Source organism: Protopterus annectens, chromosome 2.part2 (genome assembly GCF_019279795.1).
Source record: "Protopterus annectens isolate FY-2018-M chromosome 2.part2, PAN1.0, whole genome shotgun sequence".
In the NCBI taxonomy this organism is placed as follows: domain Eukaryota; kingdom Metazoa; phylum Chordata; order Ceratodontiformes; family Protopteridae; genus Protopterus; species Protopterus annectens.
This window is the reverse complement of record NC_056730.1, coordinates 420,690,939-420,711,909: the sequence shown is the minus strand read 5'-3', so window position 1 is coordinate 420,711,909 and position 20,971 is coordinate 420,690,939. Positions and strand designations below refer to the sequence as shown.

The 20,971-nt window shown below is 40.3% G+C and overlaps 1 protein-coding gene across 1 annotated transcript in view; it reads right to left on the bottom strand.

The window, feature by feature from the left end:
• Positions 1 to 16,541, bottom strand: part of PTCD2 (pentatricopeptide repeat domain 2) — a 399,909-nt gene extending 383,368 nt beyond the window's left edge. The window contains exon 1 of the mRNA XM_044063933.1: positions 16,395 to 16,541. Coding sequence (XP_043919868.1) covers positions 16,395 to 16,506 — 112 coding nt within the window. The 5' untranslated portion in view covers positions 16,507 to 16,541. The remainder of the gene's footprint in view (positions 1 to 16,394) is intronic.
• Between the last annotated feature and the right edge of the window lie 4,430 nt (positions 16,542 to 20,971).

Here is a 20,971-nt window from a genome sequence, read left to right as displayed (position 1 = left end):
TACTGCCACTAATGAACCCATGTTAATACAATACACCGACGACTCTACCTTAATTTGTGCAGCCCCAACACTCCACCATCTTCAGGAAATAACACAGCACACCTTCGCTACAGTAGAAACCTGGCTAACCAATGCCCAGTTAATACTCAATCCCAACAAAACAAAACTAATCCTGTTTCACCATGCAAGATCCCCAAACCCCTCTTCGCTATTCAAAATCACCTCAGCAAACAATACCATCATTACCCCAGTCTCCCATGCCAAACTTTTGGGAGTAGTAATACACTAAAACATGAACTTTGATTGCCACACAAATCAAACAATCAAAAAAGTCCACAAAAAATGGGTAGTCTGTACAGGAACAAACTTTTCCTTACAAACATATCTAAAATCTCCACTGCCAGAACCCACCTTCTCTCCACACTCCTATATGCATCTCCCATCCATACTAACCTCAGGAAAACTTACATAAACTAACTAGACAGCTGCTATAATAAAAAAGCAAAGTTCACTACTGATACCATCACCATCACGCTCTCAAAGAACTCTCATGGCTAAAATTCCTCAAACTACTAATTTTTAACCAGCTCTCCAAAAGAACTCTCATGGCTAGAATTCCCCAAACTACAAATTTTTAACCAGCTCTCCATGGCTCAACAAATACTCAATCAACCTGTAAAAACACCCGCCTCACACCTCTCAAAGGCCTACTTACTCACTATTCCAATACCTGGACCCTGCGCTCCAGTAACAAAAACCTAGTAAATCATCACTAAAAGTAGCAATAATGCTGGTGACTCGCTATACTCAAACAGTACTGCCAAAATTTGGAACTCCCTACCCATCGATATTAGATCCACCTCCAGCACCACCAAGTTTAAGAAACTAATAAAAGATCACTTAACATCTACCTGGCTCTGCTCATGTACTAACCCTGGATAATTTTCCCTCACTCAGATATTACACTTCTATCCACTCTATTAACTCCTGTACCCTCCTTCTCCCTTACCTATATCCCCTTGTCTTCCTCACTCAGATATAACCTCTAACTGCACTTCTATCCAATCTATAACTCCTGTAACCTCCTCCTCCCTTACCTATATCTCCTTGTCTTCCTCACTCCGATATAACCTCTAACTACACTTCTATCCACTCTATACCTCCTGTAACCTACTCCTTCCCTACCTATAGCCCATTGTCTTCCTCACTCAGATATAACCTCTAACTACACTTCTATCCACTCTATAACTCCTGTAACCTTTTCCTTTACCTATATCCTCGTCTCCCTCGCAGTTGTAAACTGTATTCTGTCAGATGACATACTAAATGTACTGTAGAGGCTTAAGAAAATCTAAGACATGCTGTACTGTATTTGTACTTTATGTGTTAATCTCATCTCTCATGTATACATTTTTGTTGATTAATTTCCTATGTATATAACAGCTTTACTGATCTCTGCTAGACTGTAAGATACATATAAGTTGCATAGTAAACTTTTTTATTTATTGTACTAGACATTAGTAAAATGCTTTGCTGGAGCTTTTCTCCTCAGGCCTCCGCTGAAAATGGACACTGTTGTCCAGTCGGACCATCCTGGTAAACAAATATTAAATAAATCAAAGTGAAAATGTTTTTGTATAATTCTGAAGGAGGGGGGAGAAAGGAACAACTGGAGGAATGCTGTACTGAGTTAAATGAATGCATCAACAATAAGAAATGTTATAATGTCTTGAACACATGGTTCACGCAAGTCTTTTATTAAGTGGTGTGATTTTTGTAATACATTTTACATAAAATAATATCCATTCTCTCTCTTTTTTTCAAATGTGTTTCATATGTTCCTTTGCATTCACCTGGACTGTCACTGACTTGGGCAGACAAGACCACAGTTTAATGTCTTACATGAAGGATGGCACCTCAGGAGTGCAGCACCCCTTATGCTGCACTACAGGGTCCTGACTGGCAGATAAATGCTTTAATCCAATGCAAGGTTAGAACCCAAAGCCCACTAATCTTTCCTGCATCAAAATCAACTTAGCTACATACTGAACCAATGAAAAAGTAGGAGTTGTTGATTCTGACAATTTTTGCCCTGTATGATGTGGGTTATTTTTATCTTAAAGTGCTGCAGGTCCCCTACTTGCCATTTATATCCATTGTTTAGCTGACGGGGGCCAAGAATGACTTGCAGAACATGAAACACAACTCAACTCAGCCACAACTATTTCAAAAGCAACAAAGCGTGGCCCAGCATACTCAATAAAAAGGTAAAAATTAAGCTTTCCTTGTTTCCTCAGGGGAGAAGTGCTGCATGACATAATATCTGGCTTACAATGATTCAAGTATCAAGTCCTGCTTCTTTAGGACTCAGTATTCCCAACAGATGAGGCAGAGTTCAATCCTTGGCTACTTCTAAAGAACTAACCACTCCAAGTAGCTCACTCAGGAACAATAAATACACTAATACACAGTCCGCTAGTCAGCACAATAAAGGTGTATCCTCCAAAAAATTACACACCAAGATGCAAAAGTGTGTATTTATTGAATCAATGCCAACGACATAAACTAAAAAAACTCATGTAATAGGATTTAGCGCGCTTTCGTCTCTACCCACGAGACTTCATCAGAGTCAATAAAGACCTGTAATTAGGGCATATAAATACTGTTTCAATGGCAAATGAAAACCTATTAAAAACCAAGGCAACAAATTAGAATAGCCAAGTAGATCAACTGAATTAGTAAAAATAAACCGTTGATCCCACTCTCAACATAACATTGTTGCCTTGGTTTTTAATAGGTTTTCATTTGCCATTGAAACAGTATTTATATGCCCTAATTACAGGTCTTTATTGATTCTGATGAAGTCTCATGGGTAGAGACGAAAGCTCGCTAAATCCTATTACATGAGTTTTTTAGTTTATGTCGTTGGCATTGATTCAATAAATACACACTTTTGCATCTTGGTGTGTAATTTTTTGGAGGATACACCTTTATTGTGCTGACTAGCGGACTGTGTATTACTTCTAAAGAACTCTTAAAGGCATAGCTTTTCACTCAGATGCCTCTTTAGGTCACCAATGTTCTGTTTAGATAATGAAAACAATAAAAGCACACAAAGAAAATTGTATTTATTACAGTGTTAGGTTTTACTGTTTACCATTTTATTACTTCTATAACTTGCTTAGGTTTAAAAAGACAAAAAAATGAAGCCACAGCCCACATTATACACTCTCTTCATTAATACAAACCCTTGAAGCACATTTTTGCAGCTAACTGCCACTACTGTTATGGGCACTGTAACTGCAGAAACCAGACAAGTTTCAACAAAAAGACCCTGCTCACCATGTAAAACAGAAGTAGACCTTTTTTTTTTCCAAACCCAGATCATTCTGCTACACCTCCCCCATATCCCTATCTAACTCTTGACAAAGTTGCTAATCATTCTGCCTTGCCTTACAACATTTCCTTCAGAAACCTATATCAACCAGATTTCAGTCTTTAATGCAAAATATTTGTCTCATGCCACTGCCCATTTCTTAGTTTCCATGCTGTTTCTATTCACTTTCTCAAGCTAACTACCATGCAAATGAAACCTGGTTTACTTGTTGCTGATAACATACCTCCAGAATTTCTTAATGCCTCGGCAAAACTATGGAGCACCGGATCACAATTACCATTAACTGATCTATAAAAGATGAACTGATGTTCTGTAAAGGAAAAAAAGCCAAATGGTATATGCAAGGCGGTTCAGCAACCTCTTTAAGCAATTTGGTATATGTAAGGCGGTTCAGCAATCTCTTTAAGCAATTTATCGCGTCACTCCCAGCCCCTAGCTTCAAACAATCTTGAAAAAATGCACATACATTCAATTAGTTCAACATCTTGTCTGTAACCTTACCTGTAATACACAGCCTCTTTACGATGTAATGGGACAGTCCCACTTTGGGCAGTTGTGTCCTGTGAAAAAAACTAAAAAATGGCAAATGTCCTGAGATTTTAAGACAAAATATATTTCTTCAGTTTTCTTTAATAGTTGCATAAAACAGTTATTTTATATTGGAAATACATAAATATTATATGAAAAAGCACAAGCAATGCAAATGCTACAAAAATAAGCTTTTCTTTTGACAAAAAAGTGAAGCTCTGTCACTTGCACTAGCCGTGGGTATGTTTTATCCTGCAAAATCTCACATTTCTACAAAAAATGTCCCACTTTGGGCATTTGAAAAGGTGGCAACCCTATCTTGAAAAAATGCACATACATTCAATTAGTTCAACATCTTGTCTGTAACCTTACCTGTAATACACAGCCTGGCTTCAGTTGTAATGTGACTAATCCCACATTATTTAATGTTCCTGTTTGTTTGTTTGTGTCTTTCGGCTTTTCCTGGTTAGGGGTCGCCACAGCGGAACTCCGGTCCGCTAATGATTGGCAGTAGAGTTTTACGTGCTGGCTTGCCGGGCCTAACGCACAACCTTCAACAAAGGAACGCCCATTCACGCATGTCGCATATATATATTACAATTAGTCTTAGCGTGAGTAAAGCTGCAGGATCATTATTAAGCCATCAAAACATTTCAATAGCAAATCATCTACATAATCACACATTTTAATGTAAAACTCAGCTTAAGTGTTTGCAAGTGATTTGCCAGCTGTTCAGAAAACTGATCTCAATATATCAATACTTTCACTTTTTTATTACATTGCAACGGCACACAGACACGGGTCAATTTTTTGGCTCTCTCATTTTCTCAATTTTCATCATTAATACAGGAACATATTATGGTAGAGCAGATTTTGTACAACATATGCTGATGAATGAGCCTTCACACATGCAGTTGAATTAAGTTATACGACAGAATCTGAAGTGCAAATAATTTGTAACAAAATTCAAACATGGCAGCTTCACCTTAATAACAACAGAACAAAATCTATATTTCTGTTATTAATAATCCCTGGCATTACAGTTCTGATTAGACTACTAATTCAATGATATTGGCTGCTCTTGATAATACTGTCAAAGGAGCCACTTCTGCTAAGATCTCAGGACTGACCTTGGGCAATCAACTGAAATCTGGCAAACATGTTAGAACAATGATCACCAAAAGCAATAAGAAGCAAGGAAGTCAGTATTGCAACACTTTTGTTTCTAAATGCTTATTTATAAACTGCTCACATTTACTCAGTTCTTAAACTCTGCCCGTAACCTCATTTAATATACAAGCCCCATGTTATAACAAACACAAACAAAGTTATCTTTGTACTACTTAATACTGCTGTGTTAAATTGTACCTTCTTTGGTTTAATTCTGGAGCTTTTCTCCTTGGGTCTCTGCTGAAAACGGACTTTTGCTCAGATGGACTAACCCGGTTAACAAATGTCAAATAAAAAAATAAATACTGTATTTGCCGCTGGTCAACATTCTATAACACATCAGTATTCCTCACTTTGAAGTCTATAACATCTGGATTCTAGACAGAACTCTCATTTACTTATATACAATTTGTCCATAAACTTTTGTAATCCTAAGCATCCTTTGGTAGTAGCTACCATCATTTGATAAAATCCACAGTATAATCATAAGTTTTCTTTTGTCAATCTTATGACTATTGCAAAATCCAAAAATCATTTTAGTGATACAACCATTCCTGCTTATTTAAGGAAAACATGAATTTCCTACAAACTCAGATGAACCTTCTGAGTTTCTATTTTCACCCAATGGTTTTTTTAACTGGTATTATCTGAATGTTGTCATATTCAAATAGCTAGAGTCTTTTATATAATGCTTTACATATTACCCAAGCTTTTTTGTTTTTTTACTTCTTCTTCTTTCGGCTGTTCCCGTTAGGGGTCGCCACAGCGGATCATCTGTTTCCATTTCTTCCTGTCCTCTGCACCTTGCTCTGTCACACCAACCACCTGCATGTCCTCTCTCACAACATCCATAAACCTTATCTTAGGCCTTCCTCTTTTCCTGTTACCTGGTAGCTTCATCCTTAGCATCTTTTTTCCCCAATATACTCAGCATCCATCCTCAGCACATGTCCAAACCAACGTAATCGTGCCTCTCTGGCTTTGTCTCCAAACCTTCCAACCTGGGCTGACCCTCTAATATACTTATTCCTAATCCTGTCTACCCTCATCACACCCAGTGCAAATCTAAACATCTTTAACTCTGCCACATCTAGCTCCAACGCCTGCCTTTTTGTCATTGCCACTGTCTCCAATCCATATAACATAGCTGGTTTCACTACCCTCTTGTAGACCTTCCCTTTCACTCTTACTGGTACTCGCCTGTCACAAATCACTCCTGACACTTCTCCACTCAATCCATCCTGCCTGTACTCTCTTCTTCACCTCTATTCCACACTCACCATTACTATGAACTATTGATCCCAAGTATTTAAACTCATCCACCTTCGCCACCTCTACTCCTTGCATCCTCACCATTCCTCTATCTTCCCTCTCATTCACACACATATATTCTGCCTTAGTCCTGCTAACCTTCATTCCTCTTCTCTCTAGAGTATATCTCCATCTCTCCAGGGTCTCCTCCATCTGTTCCCTACTCTCACTACAGATCACAATGTCACCTGCAAACATTATGGTCCACGGGGGCTCCTGTCTGATCTCGTCTGTCAACCTGGCCATCACCATTGCAAATAAGAAAGGGCTCAGAGCTGATCCTTGATGTAACCCCACCTCCACCTTAAACGCATCCGTCACTCCCACTGCAGACCTCACCACTGTCACACTACCCTTGTACATATCCTGTACCACTCTTACATACTTCTCTGACACATACCGCAACTCCTCTCTAGGCACCCTGTCATATGATTTCTCTAAGTCTACAAAAACACAATGCAACTCCTTCTGACCTTCTCTGTACTTCTCCATCAACACTCTCAGAGCAAAGATCGCATCTTAAGTGCTCTTTCCTGGCATGAAACCATACTGCTGATCACTAATCATCACGTCCCTTCTTAACCTAGCTTCCACTACTCTTTCCCATAACTTCATGCTTTGACTGATCAATTTAATCCCTCTGTAGTTACTACAGCTCTACATATCACCTTTATTCTTAAACATCGGTACCAAAACACTTTTTCTCCATTCCTCAGGCATCCTCTCACTTTCCAAGATTTCATTAAACAATCTGGTTAGAAACTCTATTGCCATTTCACCTAAACACCTCCATGCTTCCACAGGTATGTCATCTGGACCAACAGCCTTTCCATTCTTCATCCTCTTCATAGCTATCCTTACTTCCTCCTTGCTAATCCATTGCACTTCATGATTCACTATCCCCCACATCATCCAACCTTCTCTCCCTCTCATTCTCTTCATTCATCAACCACTCAAAGTACTCTTTCCATCTGCTCAACACACTCTCCTCGCTTGCAAGTATGTTTCTCTCATTATCCTTTATCACCTTTACCTGCTGCACATCTTTCATAGCTCGGTCCCTCTGTCTAGCCAATCGGTACAGGTCCTTTTTGCCCTCCTTAGTGTCCAACCTTTCATACAACTCTTCATATGCCTTATCCTTCGCCACCTCTCTCTTTGCCATGCACCTCATCTCCTTATACTCCTGTCTACATTCTTCATCTATCTGACAATCCCACTTCTTCTTTGCCAACCTCTTTCTCTGTATACTCTCCTGTACTTCCTCATTCCACCACCATGTCTCCTTGTCGTCCTTCCTCTGTCCAGATGTCATCCCAAGCACCTTTCTAGCAGTCTGCTTTACTAGCTCTGCTGTAGTTATCCAGCTATTTGGTAACTATTCACTGCCACCCAGTACCTGTCTTAACTCTTCCCTGAATTCCACCTCACAATTACCCTTTTTCAGTTTCCACCATTTGATGCTTGGTGCTGCCCTTACACTCCTCCTCCTCTTCTTGCTCACCAACGTCATCCTACAAACCACCATCCTATGCTGCCTAACTACACTTTCCCCAGTCACCACTTTACAGTCTCCAATCTCCTTCAAACTGGCCCTTCTACATAAGATATAATCCACCTGTGTGCATCCTTCTCCACTCTTGTATGTCACCGTATGATCCTCCCTCTTGTTAAAATATGTATTCACCACAGCCATGTCCATCCTTTTCGCAAAATCCATTACCACCTGACCTTCTGCAGTCCTTTGTTTAACACCATACCTACCCATCACTTCCTCATCCCCTCTGTTCCCTTTACCAACATGCCCATTGAAATCTGCTCCAATCACCACTCTCTCACCCTTGGGTACAGTAATCACCACTTCATCCAACTCACTCCAAAATTTTTCTCTCTCATCCATCGCACACCCAACTTGTGGAGCATATGCACTAACAACATTCATCATTACAACATCAATTTCCAGCTTCATAAACATCACTCTATCCGACAGTCTTTTCATCTCCAAAACACTCTTAGCATACTGTTCCTTCAGGATAATACTAATGTGCATTTAATATTTGCTTGTCTGAATTTAACTTATCTTGCTTGCAAAGTGCTTCGCAATATAGCAATATTACATGCTGAGTAGGTTCACTTTGTGTGCGCTACTGGCCTTTTGTCTATTCTGTATTAATGTTTCAGTATACTGAAACACAACCTAGTGTTGCACCATTATATTTGCAGATACAAATTACTTCCAATTTCCATAATTCATGCACCAGTTCAATGTTTTCTGTAGTTATGGTAATATGTTATAAAATACGGATATGACAAATGCAATTTACTTGCCATTGCTAAACAATTTTACAACTTCTGTTCATCGTTCTCTTTAGTTGGTAGTCTTAGTGCTAGGGCAATGCCAGGCCAAGGTAATTCAGTTAAAAATGCAATGCAATTTTTTTTCTTCTCTGTCTTGTTCATCCACAATCACTATGTTGTTCTTGTGGTTTAGGAATGTGAAACCTTTTTTGAATATAAAAGAATAAGGAATGTAATAAGAAATGCCTTTTAAAGTGTGTAGGATTGCCTGACCTGCTGTCTTCTGTTGTGAATAAAAAAGATGGAAGATCAGGAACTTTTTATTTAAATGCAATTGCTGTAATCTCTGATGGACGCAACAATTTGCAGACCACTATGACATCAGGAAGAAGCCAAGCCAACGAAGCACACATGTATATGTATTGACTATTAAGCTTTTGCTCATGAATAAATTAGTTGCTCAGCATAATGCATCCGAGGTTATCCAAGTGCAACTAACTCTGGCCAAAATTGCAATCCAAATTGTAGCTTGCTACAGATCCCCCACCATGCCCCAGGATTCCCACTCCTCTTTTCTTTATGTACTGGAAAATATTAGGGTTCAACCAAACACCCTAATAATGAGCGACTTCAACTACCCCACAATTAACTGGGAAAACTACTCGTGTACCAACTCCTTAACTTAACGTTTTCTGGAATTCATAAACTCCAATGCTCTAGATCAACTTATCCACACCCCCACCAGGGGCAACAATATCCTAGACCTAGTCATTACCAGCATGAGTGACCGGTTTTCCACACCTGAAGTCACCTCCTCGTTGGTCCGGTCTGACCATAAGCTAATCACCCTTGATATCCATATCCTGCCCCCACCCCCCACTAAGAAACACGGTAAACAATTTCTCCAAAGCCAACTTCATACTTCTTAAGACAAAAGTGGTAAACTTCATGACACCCATGCAGATGGACAATACAGTTACAACTGCTGAATTCCTACACAAATACACTCGATAAGCACTTACACAAGTGCATGGATCGTGCTATCCCAAACGGAACCAAGATGCTATCCTCCAAAAAAAGGAAGCCAATCTGGTGGTCCCCTGCCATAAACAAAACTGTACAACAGAAGGAAGAAACTGTTGCAAAAGAGAGTAAAATCCCATGAGTGGAGGAGCTCCCTGGTCAGCCTCAGTAAGAAGCTGAGATCCCTTATAAGATTCTCCAAAGCTAACTACGAAAACAAAATCGCCACTAATTCTAAGGACAACCACAAAGCATTCTATAGCTATGTCAAGAATCTCGATGGCAACACCCAGATCTGCTCTGAGGTACAGCACAAAGGCATGAAAATTCCAGAACCAACTGATATTGCCAACATCCTGGCAGATAGGTTCAGTGCTAACTTTACCCCCCCGCAAAAGGCCCATATCTATACAGGAAGAATGCAGAGTCCCTGTAATCACAACTACGCAGGTAAAAGCTGCACTCTCTAAAGCCAAAAACACAGCATCCATGGGACCGGACAACATCCCAGGCTGCATTTTAAACTAACTTCAGAACGAACTGGCTCCCCACTTAAGCACCATGTTCAATAATAGCCTCGCATCAGGCTTTGTGCCCACTGAATGGCGCACAGCAAAAAAGTTATCCCACTCCACAAAGGGGGAGCCACCACTGATCCAGGGAACTATCGACTTATTAGCCTGATGAGCCTGGTCTGCAAGGCCATGGAACTCATAAACAAAGACATTGGTAACCTCCAAACTCTGGATCCCACCCAGTTCAGGTTTATGAAAGGCAGATCATACCTCCTGAACCTGATCAACTTCTTTGAGGCAGTCAGCAAAGCCGTAGATGAGGGTAAGGTGGTTCACACAGCCTATCTTGACCTCGCCACGGCATTCGATACCATCTCCCATTCTGGAATTATAGTTAAACTCACTAAACTAGGTATAAATCCCTATGTCACAAGATGGGTTGCCAACTGGCTCACTGATAGAACCCACACTGTAAAAGTTGCATACTCCAAATTTTACCTTAACGCAGTGACAAGTGGAGTACCACAGGGTTCCGTCCTGGGACCTCTCCTGTTTAGTATCTACTTCTCTGAAGTACAGGCTAACACAGAAGGCCTCTGGCTAACTAAGTTCGCAGATGACTGCAAACTAGGAGCCATAGTCAAGTCCCCAAAGATGGGGACATCCTACAGAAGGGCCTCGCTGAGACAGATGCCTGGTGTCAGAGCCATGGCCTCAAGTTCAATGCCAAAAAGTGCAGTGTCATCCCCTTTGGTAAAAACTCTGTACCCATGAACTACCACAAAGGCAGCAATCTACTTAACACCGAATGCGTGATAAGACACCTTGGGACCCAGGTAGACAGTAGTCTGTCCTTTGATAGTCACATCGCCACACTAGTCAGGAAGTCCTTCTACATCGCACATCTCATCATAAAAGGGTTCTCATCCAGGAAAAAAGAGGTCATTGTTCCCCTCTACTCGACACTTATTAGACCCATTATAGAGTACAACACCCCTTTTGGAATGCACCTCATAAAACATCTGCAGCAGCTGGAAAGACCACAGAAGTACCTCACAAAGAGGATTATTGGCCTCAAACAAATGCCCTACACTGACCGCCTCAAAAAACTCCAGCTTTACTCCATAGCATGTCGCCTACTCTGAGGTGATCTCTGCCTAACATATAAAGCTATGTCAAACCGAGAGCTGTTGGACATGCTACACCTAAAGAAATCACAATCCCTTCAAGCTACATACTCTAGGGACCTAAACCTTGTCACCACAATAAACAGGACATGCTGGACGGATAGATTCCTTTCCCAGAGACTTCCCATACTCTGGAACAGGCTACCCATCTATGTCAAGCAAAGTTCTTCATTAGCACTCTTCAAGAAAAATCTTGATGAGTGGATGGGAAATAGGAAATACACCCCGGGGATCACTTCTGTGTCTCTGCTCAACAGTGACACAGGAAAGTAACTATCTTGGGTGGTGTAAGCCAAGGAACCTTGTTGGCTAGGCTTACGTAGGCCCTTGGGCCGATAGCCTAGTACCTACCTATGAACCTATAAAATAACTGGTTTAACTACATATTGTTCTCCACTGTCAGAAAATTTAGATCATGTGATGACATTTGGGAGCTGGGGAAAAACAACATTGTATATAACTGTGCTATGTTATGGTACAAATGGAGCTGATGCTATCTTGTTTGTGGTGGATCTGCAAGTACTAGTTATTAATTTAACTTATGACACTTGAGAACAAAATGTCTGCACTTAGCGATAGCCAGTGAACCCAGGTATCCTTGCCTCTTTTATTGTCTTTTACTTTATTCCTTTGTATGTGACAACCTACTGATTACTTAAGACATCAGTGCAAATGTAGATAGTCAAGTTCATTTACTAACATTTAAGTTCTTGTGACTACCATTCTTGGTGTCACAATGGCTGGCATCCTCCCATATAGGTGTCTCGGTGGTACCATCCCTCCAACACAGTAATCTCCTAAAGGAGAATCTTGCCTCAAATGAAAATATTTGCACTGTTATATTCTGCAGCTGAGACAACTGCACAGTTGCATTACTTGTTTTAGTTTGTGGGAAGGAAGTATAGACACATTAAATGGCATGCAGGATTCCCCCTACTGTCTCATCACAAATATTTCAGTTTGTCATGAACACACTGCAATCAAATGATAACACAACTGCAAAAGACGTGATCTCAAGGTAAATAAACTAGGTTAAAGCTCTCCTTATGTAACAGAAAATCCAGATGCCTACAAGAATACCTCATACTAGTACACAGATAAAACAGCATACATGCAGTTTCACCTCTGTTACATCCTCTACATAAAAAAAACACATTCTACTTAAAAAAAATCAACAAAGTTTTCAGATATAAGTATAGTCAGCAGAGTTTTCATACTGGTGGCAAATTGTTTCTGCTCAGGGCCTAAAAATCTAGTGTTTTTCCCCTTTCTTTTTTTCTGACACTACAAGAATTTTGTAGTGGCTAATATCACCAATGTGTAGTCTTTCTTACAACGAAAATACAAACAAAAACAGAGCAAAGTGTGACATGGCTTCTAATAGAGGGCATGCTTCATTAGAAGATTAATGTTCCTTATCTCTCTTACTCTATTACCCGTGATCATTCCTTATTAATCCAGATTTGAACAATTACTTAAAAATGTTAAGCACTGAAGCACTAAACAGATATGGGTGTTTAAGTTGAATAGCATTTCAGGGCAACTTTGTAAGATCAGAATACTAAAGCCTCTTTTATTTAAAATACGCTTTTGCTGGTTGAGTTAAAGACCCAGTTCCCCTATTCCAAACTTATTTATGTGGAAGCCTTAAAAAGAAAAATTCACAAACTGAAAACAATTTAGTGCAGTGTAATTCTGTCTCACTGAAATCTTAATCAGAAACAATGTAGTGAACTGAAATAGCAATTTCCAAATTATTAATCCCTTTACTATAAGACATCACAAATGAACCAATTTATGACATTGTCTATACATACTCAATTCATAGGTGTGTACTAGGCTAATGACCCTGCAGCCTTTACAAGCCTAGCCCATAGGATTACCCTGGCATTGTGCCACCCAACCTTAGTTCCCAGTGCCTCTGTCGAGTAGAGCCACTGGAGTGATCCCCGCGGTGAATTTTCTATTTCTCATCCACTCATCAAGATTTATCTTGAAGAGGGCCAGTGAGGTGCTATGTTTCACATTTATGGGAAGTCTACTCCATAGCATGGGCAGTTTCTGGATTATGAACCTATCCCTCCAGCATGTTCTGTTGATTGTAGTAATGAGGTTGAGGTCTCTGGAGCGTGCGGTGCAGAGGGATTGGGATTTCTTTAGATATAGCATTTCTAACAGAGCTGGGTCAGACATGGTTTTGTAAGTCAAGCACTAAGTAGATAATATGAGACACAGAATAGTTAGAGTTTTTTTGAGTGTGTCCATATAGGACAATTGTTTAAGGCCTAGGGTCCTCTTTGTGAGGTACTTTTGTGACCTCTCCAGTTGTTGCAGGTATCTAGTGAGGTACATGCCAAATGGGGCATTGTACTTGATGACTGCCCTAATGAGAGAAGAGTACAGGGAGACAATGACCTCTTTCTTCTTGGATAAAAAAAACCCTTAGTAATGAGATGCGCCACATAGAAGGACTTTCTGACCACAGTGGCAATGTGGTGGTCAAAAGAGAGGTTGCCATCAACCTGTGTTCCCAGATCTCTTATAATGCCTTCTGTGTTCAGTGGACTACCATCAATGTGGTAATTCATGGGGACTGGGTTTTTCCCAAAGGGGATGATGACACATTTTTTGCATTGAGCTTAAGGCCATGGTTCTGACACCAGTCATTAGTCTCAGTGAGGCCTTTCTGTAGGATATCAACATCACTTGGGGAGTTAGTAATAGCTCCCAACTTGCTGACCACAGTGGCAATGTGGTGGTCAAAAGAGAGGTTGCCATCAACCTGTGTTCCCAGATCTCTTATAATGCCTTCTGTGTTCAGTGGACTACCATCAATGTGGTAATTCATGGGGACTGGGTTTTTCCCAAAGGGGATGATGACACATTTTTTGCATTGAGCTTAAGGCCATGGTTCTGACACCAGTCATTAGTCTCAGTGAGGCCTTTCTGTAGGATATCAACATCACTTGGGGAGTTAGTAATAGCTCCCAACTTGCAATCGTCTAAGAAATTTGTCAGCCAGAGTACCTTCGTGTTGGCCTGGACATCAGAGAAGTAGATACCAAACAGGAAAGGACCCAGGACCGAACCCTGTGGGACTCCACTCGAGACTGGTCGGCAGTCTGACTTGGAGTCAGCTACTTTGACAACTTTTACTTCTAAAAAAAAAATAATTCATCACACCCTTCACACAATTCTTACATCACACTACTTTCCATTTCCGAGCTTGACTTTCAGCTTATATAGTTGTCCAAGTAAGATGCATTAAAATAACTTTAGAATTTCAGAGATGCCATGGGAATCTTCACAGCGTAAACCATAACGAAGAAAATCCATATCAACTCATCACCAGAATCCATCTCCAACACCATCACCACCAAACTGTAAACAAAAGTGAGCTTGCATCCAAGCCTTGCTTAACTAAGTTTAAATATCACAGACTAAACAAAAAGATATAATATGTCTGATAATTAATGCAGTGGATTAAGGCTATAAACTGTTACTAAACTGCTTCCTATTGCCCAGGGCTTAATTACCACTGCTTCCTATTGCCCAGGGCTTAATTACCAGTCTCCATTTTCTTTTGACTCAGAGTAAAAGCACATCATCAGACAGTGTTCCTACCCCCAGTCCAAAGAACATCCATGTGGATCAGTGCTCTACCCGGGTAAACAAATATACAAAAACGGGCATTTCTAGCGTGCCCGTTTCAAGTTTGCATACACTTGTTTACCCCACCCCCCTGACACATACACACAAGTTTTGTGCTGTGCCCCTGAGCATTACACATTCTTTCTTCTTCATACACAGGCATCTGACAAAGGTGAACATCTTTCAATATTAGTAGATTTACCTGCCTTAAAAAATAACAAGGTGTTACTCTTGTGAAGTGAATGGACTGTATTCATAGATTCATAGATTTGTACTAAGCTAACTGCTCTTGTGAGCCATTTTAAGCTTAGCCAATTATCCCTTGTGAGACTCAAACCCTGCACCTTGTGTTTGTAAGGCAAACACCTTAACCATTAGGCCACCCTCCCAACTAAATAACAATTAAATAACTAAATAACCCAATTAAATAACAGCACTACATATTCCAGCATAACAGACCCGGTATGCAAGCGATGAAGAATGCACTTGGATTAATAACCAGTATTAATTTATAAGCAGCAATCAAAAAGCACTGGAACGTATAGAAAAAACATTTCCTCACAAATTACTGCATCACTTCTACTGCATACCAAATCTGTTGGAAATACTTAAGTGTTTACAAAGCAGCATAAACGCAAGTCATAAACATGCAGTAAATTAGAATCAGTATCTTTGCTGAGAAGTCATATGAACACACAAAAATCTGAAAAATCAAGTTAGGGTTGCCACCTTCTCAAATACCCAAAGTGGGGCATGTTCTGTAGAAATGTCAGATTTTCCAGGACAAAACATACCTACAGCCGTACATAATTTTACTTATTTGCACAAATAAAAGCTAATTCTAGTAACATTTGAATTGCTTATGCTACTTCACATAACATATAGAAGTTTCATATATAAAATAACTGTTTTATGCAACTATTAAAGAAACTTATGACATAACATTGTCCTGTAATCTCGGGACATTTGCTATGTCTTGATTATTTTCGCAGGACACAACTGCCTAAAGAGGGACTGTCCCTCGCAAAATGGGAAAGGTGTTAACCCTACATCAATGCTTTGCAAAAAGCAAATATATCACTGGAGTGCCGTGACTTGTGGATTAATCGGTATTTATAAGTGTTGGGATAAAAAAGATTCCAATAATTGTTACTTGTAGTGATCAAGGGGACGGGATACTCACAATGACATTCTCAACCAACAGAGAAATAAGCACACTTACATTAACGGACACTGTACCACAACAGCAACATTGACAGACTATATAATAAATTGACACATTTACATTCACTACTACCAACAGCAATGACCTACAGTGAATAATACAAGTCGGACAACTGGGTCGTTTCGCCAACCCACGATACCGAGAATAATTCATAGACTCAGTGAGACTCCGGCTACAATTCCGAGCAACCACTAACGCCATTCTTTTTGCCTGACTATACTATCACTGTCACATGAATAGGTGGAGAAATCACAAACTTTTAAGAAATATGGTACTAAAAGAAGCAAATGAACGTTCCTTTCTAACTGACTGCCAGATGACATTTAAACTTTACCTTATTATCAGAAAATTGGTCGATGAAGCAAACGTGGTAGATTTTTTTTAACGGATTACTATGCACTGTATAAGTATCTACCATCGGCGAGGAAAAATGGTACGTTCCATGATGGCAGCTTCCTTGAGTCAATGCTGTTTTTACCTGGCTAGATCAGTGTCAAGGTCTTCTTGCCTTGTTTTAACAGGTATGGGGTATATTGATATGGCTTTATATCAAGTTGTGCTGGGTAGACTTGTCTTTGGCAAAACGTTATGTGATATTTGTATGCTGTGTGCAAATGATTATTTTTCAGTATTCGTTAGTATTCCTAAAGCTGGAATTTACATTAGTAAGACCATATTGCTTTTTAATGTTTGAATCATTTTGTGCGGTTATTTTTCAAGTTATTAACGGAATATCTATTACTTAAGGATGTGGATTTCTTTTAAGGGATTCCTATATGAATGCTGTATGTAATTTCCGTGTAATCATTGGTAGAACTACACAGAATAATAACTGTTTTGCTAAAACTCTCCGCTGTACTTGTCAAGTATGACTATAACTTGACTAATCTTTTATGTTTTACTAAACAAATATAAGCTGTAGATACGGACCTTTTTTGAGGACATTTAGTGCTTTTGGGACTGCATACTTCAGACAAATGTGATTTCGTGAGCATTATCACAGAACATGTGGACAGTAATCCATCTTCGAGATATATATTTATATTGTCCTGCCCTTTGTCAGGCACCTGTGACAAAAATACTGTTGGAAGTGTAGCTTGGCTCCTGATGTCATTCCTCAAATTGGATGTTCTTCAGTTAGAAGTATAACTGGAAAGTTGGCGTGCACTCTGTAATTTTAATTAGAAGTCTTATTCTGCATTCAGCAAAGTATCAATCTATTTACATTACTTTGGATAAAACAAACAAATGATAATAGTATTGCATACAAGTGGTACAGTGAATTGTTTTCTGTTTAAACTGTGAGCTTTGGCCAACTGAGAACTACATGAGTGGAGTTAAGTAGATTTTTACCTGCACTTTTATCAAATAATACACAATTTAAAGTAATTTGTTTGTGTTGCATTGAGCAATATCTAGCTGGAAGTTTACTTTTTTCAGTAGGTCCCCAACCACCCTCCCTGTTTATGTCTTGGTGTTAATTTTGGTGGCTTTGAAACTGCCCGCCCCTCTTGTAAATTTGCACTTGGATACTCCTCCTGGGCCCATCTCATTTGCTCACTCAAAAAAAATGCTTTTACTGTATTTGTGTTTCTTCCTACTTTATTTTGCTTTTGCATCATCTTAAAAGTACTCAGTTGTATTTATTACTGCTTGGTGTAACTCATTCTAAGCCTTTTAGTGTAAGCACTTGGGCTTCAGACCAGTTGTTTTACATTAAGGTTTGTGGTCTGCACTGTAGTGGCAGGACAGGTAGCTTACATCCTTCTAAGTTGGGAACTGCTGATTGAGGGCTCAGTGTCTGTTATTCTAAAAGTGTATTAGTTCTGGTTTAAGCACTTGGGCCTCAGGCCAGTTATTTTACATTAAGAAGGTTCGTGGTCTGTACTCTTGTGGGAGGAGAGGCTGGACTCTGCCCTTCTGAGCTGGGAATTTCTGGTTAAAGGCTTATAGTGCCTGCATATTTGAACTGCTTCTTACTGAAACTGGTACACCTTGTTTGCTGTAGCATAGACTAGATCCAGGCCTGCTGAATCTAGCTTTGTTTGTATGCTTGTTGTTTGTTTGCTTATTTCCCTGAAATGCTAATTCCACCTAAAACGCATCTTTTCAGCGCTTCTGTGGATCCCTAGTGATATCTGCATTGCTTACTGTACTTATTTCCTTGTTTCACTTGAATGAAAGTTACTGTTTGTTGTTTTTGCATTTGTTACCTGTAGCATATTGCATTTAAGTTACCTGGCACTTGCTCACTAAAGCAATTATATAAGTCCGCACTAAAAAATTAAAAGCACTACACCCTCTCAAACTCCCCTTGAGTACCTTGTTCCCCATTGGCCCTTTTTTTCAATTATAAAGGAATTCCCAATACTATTCTAGCATGTCCAAAGGTCAGTTGTCAATCTCCTCTCCGGTCCAGCTGGTGAATCTGGGAATCTTGAGGCAATGTTACAACTGCCTCATGTACACAGACAACCCTCTCCTCCTCCCAACAAATTCCAACACATGTGAGTGATGCAACCATATAGCCAAACTGGAGGCTAAGCTCTCTCAACTGAGTATTGGCGTAACCAGTCAGGAGAAGAACGAAACCACACTACAATTCCAGTCTCACATAGACCTACCACGACAGCAAACCAAACACATAAACACACAAAAACATACTCGGAGGCTCAAAATAAAAATCTGCCTAAGCAGCAGAGACCTCCAAAGCAGACACCCAAGCAACCGCTACCCCAAAACAAAACACGTGCAACACATAGCTCACAAAGCCAGTGTGCTGAACTGTCACAGCCCTTAAGGCTAAACAACACACCTGATACACTTGTAATAGGTGACTCTATCGTCCGGCACACTGACGTCCCGCTCACCAGGCTGAACAAGGCGAAGGTCACTGTGAGCTGCCTGTCAGGCACTAGGATCTGCCACATAACACAACACAAGCACTCGGGTCACTCCAAGACAAGTACAAATATGACTCTGTCATTGTCCATGCTGGTGTGAATGACCTGAGACGTACCTCCCTGGACTACATGAAAAGAGACATAGAGGAGCTCTCTGAGCATGTAGCCCAGGCCGGTATGACCCTGACCTTGAGTAGCATCTTACCCTCACCAAGAATGATGCCACAATATGAAGACAAGATGATCAATTTCAACAATTGGCTTAAGTATTGGTGTCATTCAAAGGGGATCCAATGCCTGTCAGCCTGGGATGACATGCTCCTCAAGCCACGATGCTTCGCTAGGGACGGCTTGCACCTGTCACCGCTGGGCTATTGGATATTGGCAAAGGCTTTTGCTACCCCCATAGTGCCTTTTTTTAGGCAAGGCTCAAAAGACAAACCCGCCTCCATAGGTATCACAAGGGATAAGAAACTAAGAGTAATGCTACTCAACGCCAGAAGTCTAAACCTCAAGATGCACGCACTCGAAATTCTCCTTAGCATGGAGAACATCGATGTCTGTGCAGTAACAGAAACCTGATTCAAGGCTCCCGTGAGCACCCCAGTACTACCAGGTTATACCTCATACCATGCTTTTCGGCCCCAAAACTTGGACCGAACCACAAAAGGAGGGGGAGTATCAATATTCGTCAAAGATACCCACACCTCCAGGTTGGTGGCACAGCACGAAGCACAAGAGACTATCCATGTGCAACGAACAGTGGGTAAAACTGCCTTCCAGTTTATAGCCTGCTACAGACCACCCTCCCAAACCCAGCAACCCCACTCACCTTCATATTTTTCAGTGTTATCAGGAAGGCCCTCTCCAAACACCATTATATTGGGCGACTTCAACTACCTAAACATAGACTGGGAGCATTACTCTAGCTCCAGCACCCTAGCCCAAAGGTTCCTAGAATTTATAAACTCAAATGCTGTGGAACAACTCACTCCCACAAGAGGGGAAAACATACTGGACCCTGATGTATCCCTCACTGGTAGGATCAGACCATAAACTAATCTCACTGGATATTCACATCCCGACCCCACCCCCTGCCCAGAAAACCACAGTGAAAAACTTCTCTAAAGCAAATTTCACACTCCTCAAAACTGAGGTGGAATCCTTCAAAGCCCCCGGGCCTGTGGAAAATATGGCCCAGACCGCAGAATTCTTTATAAACACATTCTATGAACACCTTCAGGAATGCATGGATCATGCAATCCCAAATAAAACCAAGACCCAATCCTCCAAAGGCAGATGTCCTGTCTGGTGGACCCCAGCCATAAACAAACTATACAATAGAAGGAGGAAGCTACTACATGATAGAGCAAAATCCCAAAAAGGGAAGGTATCTCTGATCAGTATTAGCAAAAAACTACGGGCACTCATAAAATCGTCAAAGGCCAGCTTCGAGAGAAACATTGCACAGGACACTAAGGATAATCACAAGGCTTTCTTTAGTTATGTTAGGAACCTGGGTGGGAATTCCCAGATATGCGCAGAATTAGTCCAAAATGACAAAAAATACACCAAAACTTCTAAAATTGTGCAATACAAAGTGCTATACATATAAACCTTAAAATGCACCTGCAACAGAAGTTTCAAATTTATGCATAGTTAATCAATGAAGTTAATAAATATTTATACATTCTTTATGCAAAAAGTACGCCAAACAGTAATGTTATATGACTACAAAAAACATGTATAATGAATCCTGTGCT